General features: G+C 35.5%; 1 protein-coding gene across 1 annotated transcript; it reads right to left on the reverse strand.

Annotated features, from left to right (window-relative positions):
* Positions 1 to 1,968: 1,968 nt before the first annotated feature.
* On the reverse strand, positions 1,969 to 12,321 carry LOC130711492 (pantothenate kinase 1). The gene is made up of 10 exons (XM_057561143.1): positions 12,026 to 12,321; positions 9,034 to 9,243; positions 7,711 to 7,757; positions 6,291 to 6,407; positions 5,545 to 5,664; positions 5,352 to 5,446; positions 5,168 to 5,261; positions 3,837 to 3,968; positions 2,554 to 2,666; positions 1,969 to 2,454 (listed from the first exon to the last, which is right to left on the reverse strand). The coding sequence occupies exons 1-10, from the start codon at positions 12,108 to 12,110 to the stop codon at positions 2,229 to 2,231; spliced, it is 1,239 nt and encodes a 412-aa protein (XP_057417126.1). The 5' UTR covers positions 12,111 to 12,321; the 3' UTR covers positions 1,969 to 2,228.
* Positions 12,322 to 18,204: the final 5,883 nt, after the last annotated feature.

Consider the following 18,204-nt stretch of genomic DNA (forward strand, 5'->3'; position numbering starts at 1 on the left):
TCCAAAATTGATTCCATATATCTGAAATCAAAGGTCACCCAAACACAAAATATGAAAGCACTTAACATAGATCGTGTTATACCTATATTATAAAATTCACAAAGTTTCAAAACTTTGGGGTTTTTCCCCTTTCATGCATCAACCAACAAAACAACAAAGATCTAAGCTTCAAAATATAAATCAACCGTGAAAATAAACTCTCAAGCCTATCAACTCAAATCTTGGGGCCAAACATGCATTAACTCAAAGAAAAAACTCCAAAAAAAGAGAGGAAGAAGAAGTTGGTGGCGGTTTGGAGCTTCAAAGGAAGGATCCAAGCCAAGCTTACATCATCCAAGCTTCAAGGATCAACCAAACTCCCTCAAGAACACACATAATTTTCTTCTTATCTCTCTCTAAACCCACGGCCTACCCGTGTTTGTGTGGGTTGAATAGTGTTTTTTTGTCCTTCTTATCACTTAAGAGTGGAAAAATGTGGTTAAGAGGCAAAGTCTCTTTTTAACCATATGTTAAAGCTATGTAACACTCCACAAAATATGGACAAGTGTCCTAGGGGTGACTCACTTCCAAAATAAATATCTTTTGGGCCCACAAATATCTTGGAGAAACTGGCTCCTAGATAGATTCGTTTTCAACTCGAAATTTTTTCCTACCGAGTTAGTTTTTTAATTTTATAACTGGATTCTTTTTCTTAACTAGAACCGTTTGGTAATTCCCATATTTTCGAATTGGAGTCCCGAACTTGCTCGTTCATGGCCCGGAAGTCATCTACTGAATATTTTCAGTCTACGATAAAACCCTTCCCCGGGTTCTGAAGCTATAAAACCAATCAATATTACAGTCATAAGTTTCGAAATCAAACACATATTCTCAAATATAACATCCCAAGGTCTTATTCCTGCTCATATTAAGAATCGAGACTTATTTAATATTTTAGGGTGAGAGATCTCTTCGAATATTCTGATCTGTAATCAATTTATGAATACGATTCAAAACTTAACATTCAAAATGTGATTGCAATTTTATATATAGATATGTAAGACTTTTACATTGTTCCACTTGTAGGTCTTAACATACACTTCTTACAACATCTTATGCTTGCATGAAACCCTAGGCGTAAATCGAAAATTAATTAAGAATACTACTCCTATGTATTCTTACACTTCTTCATCGTCCGTGGAGTGTTTAGCTTGAACATATTCTCAGGAGTGCTAGTGATGCAACTGATTGCCTTGCCGAATTGGGGGGGCGGGGTCTTCAGTGTGCTACCCTTCATTTAGAGACCCCTCCTCCTCAGTATGATCTCGTCTTGGCTAGGGATCTGTTAGCCCTGTGGCTTTTTGTTTTTTCTCTTTACATTTCCAATGTAAAAAAAAAATCAAGTTTTTATTTAAAATTCTTTTATTTTAAATCAGATATTTAAAGTTCTCTTATTTTTATTTTAATATTTAATCTAACGTGCCATCATTTTGACAATTTTAAAAGTACATTCACCGAACTAAGTTACACCCTTAAACACACATTCATCTCAACCCAACTCAATTGTTACCCTTTTTAGTAATTACACGCATTTGAAAGTGTTTGTTAACTAATGTTATTCAAACAATATTAATTTATCAAACTTACTTTTAAAATCAAAGTATCAAAACATTAATCACATTACAACAAACCCACATTGACTCAACCTCTATTTTGCAAACTCACATTTAAACACTGCTTTGCAAATTGAAATTCAAACACACACACACGAAGACCACATATTTCTTCTAAGATAGGGACCAAAACCAAAAAAGGAAACTATAGGGACTAAAACCAAAAGAATTTTACTGTATAGGGACAAAAAAAACATATTTAAAACTCACTATTATCTCGATTTAGTTCTATCAAAAAAAATTATAAAAAAAAAAGACAAATTTTTATCTATTTTTTCCTTTATATACATTAACCAATAAATAGTAAAGTTTGTACTTAGTGTAAAAGATCACTGAATAATTTTTTTTATTATCCAGCACTTTCAAGTTACATCATCTGCTTTAAAAAAACAAGAAGTTACATAATACAATGCATCAAAATTAAGTTTTCACTTATATGAGTTGACATTCTAATTTTCTGTTTTACTTTAAATCTAAGTAAATAACTTACTATGATTATTTGCTTCACCCATTTTACAGAATCAAATTACACAAGTTACAACTACAAATCTTGAAAGCAACGAAGGATTGCTTCGCCTAGGCTGCATACACACTGCACTCTATACTTTCATCTCCATTTAATTCCCCATCTACTGGACCATGTATTTTATCAACAGCAAAGGAAAACTTGGTGGGAGTTTGTTGCGCCACTTGATTAACCAATAATTCCTTGAGGCCATGTTTGTCAGATCTCATGAAGGCACCCATAGCTCCAAGAAACCCTTCATGCCGCAAGAACATTGCTTGTGCCTCACCTTTAGACCTATAAAAATTAACATATGTTAAAAAAAAAAATAGAAACCTCATGTGAATAATGAAGCATCAAATTGCAAGTGGGGCGTGGAACTTCCCTTTCTCTTACCAGAAATTAACAGCAACAGAGAGGGTATCCATTGTGAAAGGATGCCTCCGAATAAAAAATCCACCGAAAAATATCCTCTTAAGCCCAAATCGAACGGCATTTAAGTAAGAGATCTAAAACCAGACAAGATGAGGAAACAAGTTAAGAACCCAATGCCTTTCACCATTAAACATGGATAAATACTGCATGAAACAAAGGTAAAACTAACACACATACAGATGCATATGGGTTAAGATCCACTATCAAATCAACGTTACAACCATGAACAGCATATTGTAGAAGGAGTATTTATCTGTGTCTGCTGTTGTATTAAAAGTTTGCATTATACAGATATCAGGGTAAAGAAGTGTCAGAAGTTGGAAGTGGCAGCATAGAAGAAACTGCTCTGATATCAACTTCAAAAGAGGAATAATTGCTAAATTGTGTTATATAACAGAGTTGACACTGATATATACTACTAACATAGGTAAATCCCAGCCCAATAAGAGTCCCAAATATAACAAGAATACTAGTATTTAACATGCTTATGTATCCATATCCAAAATCATCTTTAACTCCGTTGGTATATCTTGGAATCAATGTATAATATGCTATTCAAACATGAAACAATATCAGCCAATAAAGCACTTACAGTTGAGATAAAATGACAATTTGTTTCACATAACATTTTTTCAATTTTTCTATAGTAAATTACATTTCATTTTTGCCTTATAGAAGCTTCAATTACACTGTCCTTTCGATTTATTTTAAAAATTACAGTCCCAGCCTCTGAAAGATATTTGTGTTTCAGTTTTAGTCTAATTTAAAGTAAATAACCTTATTTTTATCAAAAATAAAATATTAAATAAGCTTATTATGAACATTTATTCTCTACTAACTAAACAACCTGCCCCCCCCCCCCCCCCCAAAAAAAATGAGAGAAAAACAAAAAAAAAGAAAGATTTCCAATTTTCCCTTCAAACATATCCATACCATGCAAAGTGACACTTTGGGCTCTACCCTTGATTTAGCCAGTAGAATGCTGCACTAATCTTTTTCTTCTTTTGAAAAAAAAGATATTACAAAGAATACAGGATTTTTTTGGCATGCTCCACTAACCCAATTATTATTAAGATAGAAAAGCAAATTAAAGGCCATTACAATAAGTGAAAACAAATTGCAGAATCATAGTCATGCGAAAAAAATTACTTCACTATATACATCATACATATTTATATCTTTACATATGATACAGCATAGAATAATAGTATCATGCAGCACACAGTAGCATTCATCTAACTGACCTGTCCGATATTATTTGAGATCATTCTTAGAAGAGATCGAGCCATGTCTTCAGGTTTGTAATCTTCACGCTCCTTATTGTCAGAAATGGCCTTTCCAAAACTAGAGGCTATTGCCGTTGATGAAAGACCTATCTGTTATCCATCAAAGAAAATATTCCAGTAAAGAATCCATGATAATATTTTTCCCTAGCTATTCAAAATATTGATGGCCTCTTCAAAGAATAGTAACACGAGATGATTGTCTTAACCTTTTTAACAGGAAAAAGGACATCAACTTTCAATAGTCTTGAGGGTAACTATCAGTATGGGTTACCAGCAGTGGAAGGTTCTCTTGTTTTGCAAGGACCGAAACAGTTGCCCAGTATAATGGAGGGTAAGGGCACAGCTCCGTTATCTTACAGCATGGCAATGACAGTGAGGATAAGTGAAGGGGGTGAATATCATGACAACAGACAAAATTTCCAGCAAGTATACCCCAACCAATGGGTTAGGCATTTTAATGAAGGATAAAACTTAGGTCAAGTTCCTTACCTCCATTCCATCAAGTTTATGTGTAATTTTTCAAATTTTGACGATAAATTCTTAATAAATGACATTTATTTTTAGAAATAGTTGCACATGTGTCATCACATGATTGGTAAACTTGATGAAATGGATTTAAGGAACTTGATCTAAGTTTTATCCTTTAACGAAATGTCATCTGAGCATAATGATAATGGTCAGGTTTCGGGTATTGGGGCTGATTCACAGCAGGGGGCAAGTGCAGATCTGATGGTTAACGTTGAGGAGGTAGAAGTTGTTGCTCATGATGACTCAAGTCCTGGGAGGGTACAGGGTGTGGTCTTGGATGACAGAGATGTGGAAACGACACCTTCACAACCCGTAAAACCGGAGAGGGGTAGGCCTAAAAAGAAGGGGACTAATGAGACGGTGTCAAGTGGCTCAACGAGAGGGGTTCCCTAAGGGAAGCAAAAATAAACCAAAGACCCATGTGGACGATTATGCGTGGAGGGTTGATCCGATTGAGGGGGAGTCTAGGGTGATGACTAGAGCTCGTACAATGTGGAGTTTTGGGAAACATATGGGATGGTTCAGCTTGAGATAAAGGTCATGAACAGTTGCTGATTAAGACTAGCAGAGCAGATTAAGGTTAATCCTCCCAACTTATCTTCTCCTTAGGTAGTTACTGTGGGGGGGTTTTTTCTTTTTGGTTTGGTGGTAGGTTTTTCGGTTTGGTTGTTTTTCTAGCTCTTGCTGGATCGTGTATATAATTCTTGACTTTAATTAATAAAGTTCTGGTTTCAACAAAAAAAAACTTCCAATAGTCTTACCTTTGCATAGTCCATTCCACCATAAATATCTCCAACAAGCATATCAACCGCTCTGTTGTTTCCCCGATAACTTAATTCCAGCAACTCATCAAAACTGAAGCAGAAAGTACATTATGGGTAATAATTTTATGAGTCTACATACAACCAATCATGAATATGTCCCAAAACTAAATATATAAATAACCTCTTGCACTGAGTTAAAAGCCGTCCTAAACCCCAGAAAGTGCCTCCACCTATACTTGTTCCACTAACTCGCTCAAACTTTCCATCTCCTTCCACCTATATGTAATTATTCAACCATTAATTTCAGTTCTTAAAAAAGTTAAAATATTTGGAAGTTGGACAAATAAAGCTAGTACATAACCTATGATAACTACCTTGATCATGCCAACACCAGAGCCAATATTAACAAGAAGATAGGGATACAGATCATTTTGGTCAATCTCCACAAATTGCTTTTGATCACCCATATAGGTGAATGCTTCCCGGTGAACCACCTATTTAAAGAAGAGCCAGATAAATATGAGAACTTCTGGTGAACCCCTGATAAAATATTTACTGAAGATAAAGATTTCTATGTCGATGAAAAAGAAAAACTATGAACGGGGGAAGTCATTGAACTGTAAAATACATATATGCTTTCAATAGACTGAGAATCTTAGAGCTGCTTAACGGAAAATCATTTAAGTAATCCGACTCAAATATTGACATTAGACTGATTACATGAGAGCCTTCATTTCAAACATTGTGTATATGACCACTTTAATTTTATTATCTGAAATTAATAAATCATGAACAAACATGAACTACTTTCCAACAACTATTCCCTGAAAAAATGGAATTTAAGAACAAAAGTTAACATTTACTAAACCAAAATGTGCATAACTAACATCTTCCTAATAAAAATAAGGACTTAAACTTGCAACATCTTGAAGTCTGCATTATGATACACTAGCAAATTTTCATATATGCATATGCCAATCTCCCCATAAGAGATTATTTATCAAATGCATGGAGGAAAAATGAATATGAATCACAATAAATTTGATTTGATATCTATAAATGAGAGAATTGCTTTATAACAATAAAATAGCATTACTAGTTTGTGTTAATAGAATCCTACCTCGAGAAGAAAATTCGCTCCTGCAACAAGACAATCCATTTCATCTTCCTTGTCAAGAACTATCCCCAATCTTTCCTTGAAGAGGTCTGCAAATTTGTATGCACCACCACCTGTGGCCTTCTCACCAATAGTTTTTCATTCTTAAGTAAATAACATACATTCAATTGCCTCAGCCTTAAGACTAAATAAATAGTACTTTTTTTCATGAAATTTTTTCATATTAAATATCTCAATAAGCTTGTGTTTACCTTCTTCAACTATTAATACTCTTTCTATTTAAACTTAGCTTAAAGTATATGTAGGTTGACCATAACACAGACGGTAAGGAATAGAAATTGCTTAAAAGAGAAGCAGAGTGAATCTATAATTTTTTCACAAAACACCTATATGCACAATCAAACATGAATAAATTCTTCATAAAATGACATGTTCAACTTTATATTTGATTTTACTGAATATTATTTCTGAATAATTTTCAAGTACAGAATTTACATAATATAGACTAGTCCCTGTTGCAAGTTTTCTAAATCAAAGATATATTGAAGCTTTACAAATCTGTCCAAATTAAATTTGGGACTATAATTATACAGAGCAAATTAACAATAACAACAGTAATAATTCTCAACATTGTCCTGTGAAGTTATAGAACAATTTCAGAAGTTTGTTTTGCAGGCAGAGTCATCCAAACAAGTGTGCCGTTTCCTCAAATCATTATATGATCTCAAGCAAACCTCCATGACATGGTTTGGTGGATTGACTACTGTGGTTCAACAATATTACACGTAGTGATCCAAACCACTTAGTTTTCTATTGCCATTCAACTACAAGGCGCATTTACTTGGGTATTTATGTTGACAACATAATCATTGGCAGTGATCACTATGGCGTCACACATGTAAACCAACATCTTTTCCATCACATTGAGATAAGTTGTAATTTTGTTTGTGAAAAGATCGTATCTGGGGGATTACACCACTACTTTCGTCAACTCAAATGATCAATTGAAGAACATCTTTACTAAATCTTTACGAGGTCCTTGAATCAATTATATATGTGACAAGCTTGGTACATATTTTTCATATGATCCAACTTGATGTGGAGTGTCCAAATAATTAGATAGGATTATTACAGGGTGATTTTATGTTGTACATTATCTTGTAATTACAGTAATAAGGGAAACTATTGATCCTAGCATTTATGAAACCTATCACATATAATGTTCCCTGACGTCTAATTTAAGTCCACGGATTCGTTTAACACCTTCTCATTTTCTATGTATTAATAAGACTAACTCCTGTTGCTTAGCTATATTACAGCATTACAAACACGTCCGAAAGAAACATTTAGAAAAATATAGCTGTACAGGCATCATGATCATCAACATCAGAATAATAATCGTAATTTTCAACAATTTGATTACCTTAATAGTTATTGGTTGACTTCCAGGATTTTCATGCTGCTGACTGCCTAAATTCATCATCAAGTCAATTAATTCAAAGGAAATAGCAAAGCAGAAATAAGAATTTCAGAATGACTTCAAAAACGAATTCAGCATCATGAAATGTACGACCGCAAGTTAAATGAATTCAGCATCATCAAATTATTTAGTACTGTAAGAGTGATTGTATTTATCTCTGTACTTAGTGGGTAACTAGCTTGATTTGTAAGTTGCAGAAAATAGCTTATTCACATGTTAAATGCACATAAGTGATGAATTAGGTTGGATTCTGTTAGTCATAGAATCAATAGAAGAATAATTAGGTTTGTCAGAAGTCCCACATTGGCTAGAGATATGGCCAAACAAGTGTTTATAAAGGGTAGAGCAACCCTCAACTCTTGAGCTAGCTTTTGGGTTGAGTTAGGCCTCCCAAATTCTAATATGGTATCAGAGTCTATCCTAGATCCATTTGTTGTCGAGACCTCCCATATTTGGGCCACTCGTTGATGCTCATTCCACGCTCGAGATGTCTAGCCCTGGGCGTGAGGGGGTGTTAGAAGTCCCACATTGGCGTTTATAAATGGTAGAGAAACCCTCAACTCTTGAGCTATCTATTGGGTTGAGTTAGGCCCCCAAATTCTAATAAGGTTTATTGTAAGTTGTAATCTATTCAATATAGCTAATTGCCTAATTTAAACACAAGTCAAATGTGCCTAAGCAATTGGTTAGGTGAGGTTTGATTCTGTTAGTACTAGAATTTGGTAGATTGTAAGTGTAAGAAATAAATTATCTTACAACTGATACAGTTCATGCTTCCATAAATAGTAAACTTAATTAGCAAACTTATAGCCTATTTATTACAAGTAATTGAAGCATATTCACCACCTAATTAGCAAACTTCAATCAAGCTTAATTTTGAAGGTCAAAGCTAGCTGTTTCGAGCTTGAGTTTCATTATAACTATGTCATGCTGACAGACACTTGAGACTTCTATGACAAATAATACATATAGACTGTAAAAAAAAATTTAAAAGTAAGGAAGGAAGAAAACAATTTAGTAAAAAGAGGAAGAGATATTCTATCCGACCAGTTTGAGAAACTAAACGAATATGAGATCAATACAACAGTGTTAAAGGAGAAATCAGTATTTAAGCTCAGTTCACCATGCCAGTTGATCAAGTTTTTGAAAGAACAAAAAATTGTTAACCATGAACATGATCAGAGGCTTAGAAATTTTGGTTTTACCAAGACAAATATTATCAAATATAAAGAATTGGAATAATGAAGATACAAAATTCAGCCACACCTCCAAGATGAAGTTTCATGGTCTTGATAAAATCTAAACAATCATTTATCTTGCTTGTTTCAAACTTCTTAAAATTGAGCCTCCCATTAAGAACAGGATGGTTCCTACTGCCATTGGATGTCTCCAACGCCTTTCTAGGCGAGATCCCCTCCTCACCATCAACAAAATGATCACCATCTTTCGTGAAGTATACTAACTTGGCAAGAGATCCTGTCAACAGGTAGACAACATTATTTTAGGCAGGAGGCAACTAATGTGAAGCAGAACTATTCTCCATAATTGACCAAAGTTGGGAAAATTTCTGAACAAAACTAGTTGGAAAGCAAAGTAATAATCATGATTTCAAAATGGTTAAACAATGCGGCGAGTTAGTTCAAGAAAAATGATAGCAATACCAAAAGATAATTCACAGCCAACAGCATGACATTCGATTAACCAACTTGAGAAATATAACAAATACAGAATGATTTTCTGAAATTCCGAGCAAAATACTAACTGCCAATAAACAAATAATATTGTACTTACTAAAATGCAGATAGACAGTTTTCTGAGAATAATAATAAAGCAAAATGCATTAAAAATAAAAACATATATCATATATGTATTTATGTATATGTGTGTGTGTGTATATACAGAGAGAGAAAGAGAGAGAGAGAGAGAGCATAAATTAAGTTGATGTTTTTGGTAAACCCAGAAGAAAAAATGCATAGTTGAACACACATACACTAAGAAATGAATAAAATAAGCATGCAACTATGAAGCAATTGCTAGGGAACAAATAAACAATCATGCCTTAGAGGGGTTGACTACATATATTAAACAACACCTTTGAGCTCTATAAAAATCCAACAAAAAAATTAACACAACGTGTTTGTCTAATGGTTTGGGATCTAAGAAAAACCAATAAAAAAAACACAAGGCCTTTTCTTGATGGTATATCCTAATGTTTACACAGTTCTTCCTTACTTCTTTTCATCAGACTATCATCTGTTAGAACCACATTTCTCGTGAAGCCTCAACTGATTCTCACATGAGAAAACTACCTTAGAGTGAGACATGTGTATCCCATCTTCTCATCAGTAGTTTCTATCCCACTTTCCCCAATACTTTTATTCATAATCTTGTCAATTGTCATGTTTCCGCTCATCTATCTTTAGCAGTTTCGTCACTGCTACACCTTTATATTTGTTTTTGCTGCCAATTAACCGCGGAGCATCCTTGCAATAGGATTTTCCCTTGAGTTTATGCAATTTCAAGTAATAAGTTCCGCTTGACGCATTTTTTCACCCAACTTGGATTCTATGTGTGACTTCCCCATCACAAGAATATATATTTACAGCAGATATATAGATGTCACCCCTTCTAATTTCTCTTCACCAGAGGAGGTAAATATTCTGGAATTTTCAGACAAACACCTTCAATGCTGCCATTTCATCAAGGGAGAGAATCTCTGAAAGGTGGCCCAAGCAGAGGTAAAGGGATAAGATGTTCAGAGATAAGTGAGAACTATTTTTGTTTCATTTTTTGATATTAGAAATGTTGGAGACCATGGTGGTCATGCTTGACATTATGGTTTCCACTCCAAAAAGGATATGCTTCCCACAGTCCAAACAATAATAGGACCTTAGAACCATTAGTGTAAATTTAGTGCCATATAGACCAGTAAATCGTAGATAAGATTACAGTAGCAGTAGATGGAACTACAAAGCAGCATAGCAGATACCCGGATAGGAAAATTTCAAAAACTCTAACAAAGACAATTAAATATCAACCCGCAAGAACAAAAAATTAAACCCCAATTTTTCTAAATGGTGATCCTGCTTGACATTACAGTTTTCTACTCCAAGAAGTATATGCTTCCCACAGTCAAAAGTCAAAACAATAATCGAACCTTAGAAGCTTTAGTGTAAATATAATGTCATATAGACCAGTGAATATCTAACTGCATTAGATGATGCTGCAAAGCAGCGTAGCATGTCAGCTACTTGTTGCAAGTGGGCAAATTATTGTGGTGACATCATGGAGCAAGTTGTTCAATCGATACTACAAAGATATACTAAGAAAAATTGTAAAGCCACATTTTGTGGCTGATCATAACATGAATGAAGGGGCAGAGCAAGCCTACAAATAGCACTATGCAGAGCGCTTCAAAATCGTCCCAAGCAAGCAATGAAACTTGCTTCCTGGAGAGAAATGTTGCTTCTCATGTGAGGTTCTCCTAGTGAGAGTTCTCCTATTTCCGAAGAGAGCGTAATTTGCTCTCTCCTTGTATTTAGCGAGAGATGTTGTAACAACTTCCACTTAGTGAAAATGATTTACTGGCGCCCGGTTTTTTCCTTATCTGGTTGAGGCATGTAAATATTGTGTCAATTTCCTACTCCCTCGCCTCTTATTTTAGTTGTGTGATATTTATCCTGATACTGTGGTATCCAAACATAGCAGTCCCGCGGTTAGGCAAATTCAAAAAACTTTTAACACAAAAAGATCATGACCTGTAGAACTCTGATAAAAAATTAGATGTTGAGCCCGCAAGAACAAAAACCTAATCCCCAACTTTTATAAAGCTAGTAGATGTTAATAAGTTCCAGAGTGAACCCCATTCTGAACAAAGTTAGATCAACCAATGTGATGGCAATACAAAGATAGATAGAACTAATTCAGGGCCAAACTTGAGAAACTTAACTCATACATTCGAATTTGAACAACAATCTGGACTGAAATGAAAAACACCAATCTCCACAAAACGCAGGTAATCATCTATTTTCATGTCATGAATATTGATTAGACGAATGCAAACGGGGGATTCAAGCAACAATTGTAGACAGATAACAAACGAAGAATAATTTCATAGGCAGAATTATAGCCAACCAATGATTAGAAACTAAACACCCAATCAAGATGTAGAATCCCACAAGATTGCACAAAGCAATGATGTAGAATCAATAAACATGAAACAATTACAAATTGATACGACAGAAAACCAGAAACTTACCCCCAATATCCAAAGCCAGATGATATACATGAATTTCTCGATTAGGATCCGAATTCACTTCAGTTTGAACCTCTCTGGAATCCATAATCTTCAGTTATTGACTCTATATTATCAAATCCCTCGTTCATCCATGATTATATGAGAAATCATTTCACACATTCTTCATGATTGATTTTGAAAAAATGGTATTTCTATTTCCCTTCAATTCATTCACATTAACAGTTAATTTCAGAGAGAGAGTTGGAAGGAGACAAGTGGGAAGTAGGTATGTGACGCGAATGGAACAAGGGGATTGGATATGCTGCTTTGCAAGCTTCGCATTTAACCGTTGACCTCACGCTGCCCGATGCTGTTTGGCAAATCACGTGCCAACGGTAGAGTTATGCTAATTAGTAGTAATTAGCACGTGCTTAGATATACAAATTTTAAATAATTATTTTTTATCAAATTAAATTTTCTTTTTTTTTTGTAAACCACAACTTTATATGTTCTCGAATGATAACTCAAGTGGTAAGAGTTAGAGAACATATGAGTTGGGTGAGATCCCGTGAAGGTAGCTCAGTTGGTAGCTAAAGGACATGAAGGAGTTTTAAGAAGGAGGTCCAGGGTTCGAATCCTGGAAACTAACATTCCCCCACCCCCACTAACATTACTAACAACTAACATTTGTCTATCCAAAAAAAAAAATGAGTTGGGTGAGGGAGGTCCAATGATCAATATTTCCGATATACCAAAAAAAAACCACAACTTTATTGAATTCAAATAGAGTTGAGAAATAAGTCATCTCGATAATGGGCACTATATATTGCCAACAACAGAAAATGCAAGAAACCTATGTCAAAAAACCAACTATTCGAAAAAAAAAACCAAAAACAACATAAAATCATGCAAAAAAATTAGAAAGCAAAATGAATATTCGCATAATCGCATCAATTCAAGTAGGAGCCTGAGACATCTCATATCTCGTCGAGTGAGTTCTTCTAAGATGTTCCACAAAGGCTTGAATCGTCTCCTCATGAGTTCTCGGAAACACAAGACAACATAATTTATCAGTCTCCCACACAAACCTTTCACGCTAAAAAAAACACAATCATTTTTTAGATCCTCCACTAAGAACATAAAATTCATAACCTCAAGTGAAGCCTCACAAAACATTCGGCAACTCCTTGTCCTTTGCGATCAGATCCTCAAACTCTTTATTCCTCCTTTCACGCTTAACCTTTTTGGGATGTCCTCTGCCTTTACGAATTGGACGATGAGAACCCTCTACTTCAAGTTCAACGTCCTTCACAACATTAGGTCTCTCTCACGACAAATCATTGAAATGAGAAAAGACAACATCTAAAGGAACTCCAGCCTGAACGGTGGGGGCGTCTGAATTCGCAGAGCCTCCACTAAACTCATTCATTAGCTTCAAGTAAAAAGACTTCAATACGCTACGATTCAAACATACCGGTATCACACACACAAATATCAGAGCTAGAACATGTATCATCATAACCAATGAAGCCAACAGAGGGACATACTACCGAAGGATCCCTCAAAGCCTACATCTTTATATTAAAATCCTATGAAATTTTCCGCATGATCTCAATCCCATGCACAATCCAATCCATATAATCCATAATACAACCAGACTCAGTTGTCATAACAAATTTCAGCTCCTCATCAATGAAGATCTTATAATCTTCTCCAGGACCATTGATGAAGCGAACATGAGACCAAAGGACCTTCAGAAACCACAACTGGCTCAACGCATTCCTTCGCAACACCTACCTCATAAAAAAATGTGCTCATTATCATCCTCCTTCAATCACGGCATAACATCACCCTTGCTTAGATTTTGTCCGTCTGCAACTTGCAACCCTACTTGAGTTTGCGGCTATTTTTTATTACCACAAACTGCAGAGTTCTGAAAATTTCTCCCTCGTGTTTCATTCTTCTCAACACATACACACAGCAACAACAACAACAATGGGAGATGAGAAGAAGCCCAAGCTTGTTGTTGTATGGCCCACCATCAAGCCTTTTGTAAATGGTTGAGCCTCCGACATGCTCGCCACCTGCGTCATTCAACCCATCGGTATGATCAAGGTTTCTTCATAAAGTTCTCACCTTTATGCAATTTGAGTCCTGATTCCCCCAAATGGGTTACTAGGTCTCTCTGATTTCCCTCCTGAGACTCATATATGTGTTCTTCATAAAGTTCTCATCTTTTTTTTCTTCCTCCCACTCCTTTCTGGATCCGTCGCACACCATGAATGTAAAGGAAGTGTTATGTTCATCTGAAGTTTATGGGTTCATAGATGATGAGCAACAAAGGCAGTAGTGGTTAAAGTTCTTGACATAAACTTTTGAAGCAGGTTTATGCAATCATGAATCAATGTTTAATTGGTGATACAAACACGGAATTACAGAGGTCTATAGATATTAAGTTCCAAGAACTTGAAAAGGGGAATTAAGGAAAAAGCAAATAATTTAGACTAGAAGATGACAAAGTTGCAGACAGAATCTAAAATGTGAAGTTCAAAAAGAAATTCTACTTTGGAGAACAAAGTGCTTTGGATTGACCAGATTTATATGAAGGAAAACCCAATTTGATGCGAAAAATTTACAAGAATTTGGTCTTATTCCCTTAACAATTTCAGAGGCAAAAAAAGTATTTAAGCCCAAAAATAAATCAGTTCAAAACCTCATAATTAAGCATGATCAGCAATGCCTATTCCTTGATTATTTTTGCAGCTTAAATAACTCAACCTTATGCAATTCACAATTGACATTTGGCACTAGGTTTCTCAATGAAAAGAAGTAAATGTTCTAATATTTTTCTAAGACCAGTTGCAAATAAAATATACTAGAAATAATACCCGTGTGTTGCACGGGTTGATTTACAATATTCTTAAAATTATATATAATTTTTATAGTTTTAATAAATATATAAATATTAAAGTATTTTTAATTATAAAATATAATAAATTAAATAATATGGAGGTGAGACATTTCATTAAATAGAATTAGAGTTCGCTAGAACTAAATAATTAATATTACTCAAATTTAATAATTGATATTTTTTTAAAATAAAACTTTATTGAAACGCAATAAAAATGAAAACAACCTTCTCATTTAGGTAATTACATTGGATCACAATATACCCATATTTGTTGTTCCCTACTACACCCTTGGTTTGCCACAATGTTTCTCTCACGCAATACACGCACCACACTAACACACTGAATTACATGCATCAAATGATCTATATGATTAAACACTTGTTCCCATTTTCATGACCTCCTATCTCCCCTAGATACTCACTCAACCACTAAGGAGGAATCACTCTCAACCACCAAATTTGAAAATTTAATATGCTGGCAAAATAATAAAGCATGCAACACTACTTGAACCTCTGTCTCAAAAGCACCCTGTAAGACCCAAGATTTTAGAATTAAATAAATAATTAATTTCCAACTCACGCATAGAATTATGTGTAAGCGTGAGAGGAACTTGACTCGTGTTTAATGGTTGGATTAGCGTTAGGAAGAAGAAAGTTCAGGAAATGGTTAAGAATAGTTATATAGTCGCTATAGGTTATAGCACGAGTTTCATTCACTTCCGCCTTAGGGCGAAAACGTTAGTTAATGGCTAATTTGCTCTTAAAGCACTGTAGAAACGATATTCAAAAATATTCAGAGGAATATAAGAACTTCTCTTATTCTTTTCCATGACGAGTGTTTCGACAAGAAACCCTGGACTGTACGAACGATCGATTTCGATTCTCGGAAGTTTGCCGAAACCGAGTTCCTGTTAGCTCAAGAACCTTAAAGTAAACTGTTGATGAAGACTTTTTTCTATTCGGAGCTTCAACCGAAGATTCCACACGCGTACACTCATTTCTTTCGATGTTTCTAATCTTTCTTCAGAACGAAGTTTTCTCATCCGACATCAACTGCAAAAAGTAGTTTTTCGGGTAAAATAGATTTACACCGACTTTGGATCGTTTGCTTTAATTCTGAGAAACCTGTTTTGAGTTCTGGAATTCTGTCGCCAGAACCTATCTTAGAATTCACGGAGGAATGTGCAGGAAAAATCGGAATCGCGAAATATTCTTTTTCCCGCGTTTTCCATGTTCTATAAATAGCTTGAAAAATGAAAAAAAAAAAAAAAAAAAAAACATCACCACCAACACACACACACGGCCGTGGGCTTCAAGGAGGAAGGAAGAGAATTGATTTTCGCCGATTCTTGTCTGATCGTCGCTCTGTTCGTTGCTACGCGTAGGCCTCGAGGTACTGATGCTTTTCCTTACCTCTGATCGTAAATTCTGTCGCTTTTCTCTATGTCTTTCTGTGCTCAAAGTTTCGAGCTTTTTGTAAAAATGTCCAAATAACTTGATTTCTCTGTCTAAACTTATTCCCTGCGTGCCCAAGAGCATGTTTAGCGGATTACATTTCGCCGAATCTCGTCGAATCGCCGCAGAACTTCAATTCTGCTCAAAATACCCATTTTATGCTGAGGTTCCGCTTTTTGAGTCAAAAACTCTCGACTGAGCTTAGCGTCAGTAGGATTAGTCGTCATAATCGTCGTTGGTATCGACCTCATCCAATTTATTTTTCGAAATTATGATTTTGAGTTTCCGAGCTAAAAATCTTGACCAAAACACCCCTGTTCTAGTTTTCGATCCGATAATTTTTTTGAGAGTTTCCCTGGCCTAGATATCGCCTAAGAATACCTAGGAATTAAATTAGATCGAAGAAAAAGTTCGGAAACCCTATTTTTGAGAGTGGCCGAAACCTGTTTGTTAGGGTACCGTGTTCAAAAATAATTTTTGGGTCTCTATGACCTGAGCCATTGCGTAGCTCTTTCAATTGTCGAAATTTTGGCGTTGGTTTCGTGTCATTCCGAGTTATGTAGCTCGAGTTATGCTCGTTTTAGCGAACGAAGTCTCTGTTGTCCATCCGTGCCTAAATAGGAACTTTGAAGCTTTAAAAGCGTTCTTTACGATTTCGATTAGTATTATTAGATCGTGTTGCTTCCAGTGAGGCTTGTGTTGATGATTGTGTTTCCTTGTTTTAGGTTCGCAACTTCCATGCACAACTTCTACTCACGAAGGTAAGGGTAACTCAGTTTTAGAGCGTCTTTGAGTCTTGCATGCTTTTATTGCACTGCATGCATTTGAGATGAAGTTGTTTAAACTTGATTGGCAATTGATTGAAATGTTGGTATGCTTTCAATGTTGCATGCTTGCTTATGTTGACTGTTTCTGAGGCTTGTGCCAAATGTTTTCTGAAGGCTTCGACCGAGTGAACTTATTGAGACGTGTGTCTCCGTTTTCTGAGAGGCTTCGGCCGTTTACTGGTTTCTGTCATTGAACTGAGTTGGTATGCAATTGAATTGAGTTATGTTCGTTGATAATAGGAATAACATGTGGTTACTCCGAATAAATCATTGGTTTGAGCATTGTTATTAATTGACTTGGCATATAGGGCTTGGTCTTTAAGTGGCGATGAGGTGGGGTGTGGTCCCGCGTGATTGTCCCGTCTTTCGAGACGTTATACAGTGGCGATGAGGTGGGGTGTGGTCCCGCGTGATTGTCCCGTCCTTCGAGACGTTATACAGTGGCGATGAGGTGGGGTGTGGTCCCGCGTGATTGTCCCATCTTGTGAGATGTTATAAAGTGGCGATGAGGTGGGGTGTGGTCCCGCGTGATTGTCCCGTCTTGCGAGACGTTATTGATCGATCCATTTTGGTAGCAGCATATAGTTGCATTATAGGGAACTAACACCTGACCCTATGTTGTTGGATTTTAGTTATTGGTTTATTGATATCTGATTTGATGTTACATTGTTGAGGTTATTATTATCTGAGTTAATCTATGTTAAGTTGTTGATATGTGAGTTTAGTTATGTTGCTAGTTTATTTACCATGCTAGGTAATTAAATTTGAATAGCATGATTTTCTCTTTTATACATGGTAATTGCATGGAGTTAACCCTTTCTATTTGCTACTTGTTATTTGAGCGCTTAACGCTATTAGGCGATGAAGAGCCTTCTGGCGATGCTTAGCCATGCTGAGATGGAGGAGGGATAGTAACCGGCGGAGCAAGGATGGAAGAAGCTGTATAGTTTCCTCTTAGTAGTTTATGCTTTGAGTCTTCTTCGTTATCTGAAAACTCTGCTACTAAA

The sequence above is a fragment of the Lotus japonicus genome, chromosome 4 (genome assembly GCF_012489685.1).
Source record: "Lotus japonicus ecotype B-129 chromosome 4, LjGifu_v1.2".
Lineage (NCBI taxonomy): Eukaryota > Viridiplantae > Streptophyta > Magnoliopsida > Fabales > Fabaceae > Lotus > Lotus japonicus.

Bases quoted from the DNA above. Each gene is read 5' to 3' on its own strand.
- LOC130711492 (XM_057561143.1), bottom strand. From the start codon at position 12,110: ATGGATTCCAGAGAGGTTCAAACTGAAGTGAATTCGGATCCTAATCGA. The intron at 5,262-5,351 runs GTTATTTATATA...TTTCTGCTTCAG, and splicing joins CTTTTAACTCAGTGCAAGAG to TTTTGATGAGTTGCTGGAAT. The intron at 3,969-5,167 runs GTAAGACTATTG...GATGGATAACAG, and splicing joins GTGGAATGGACTATGCAAAG to ATAGGTCTTTCATCAACGGC.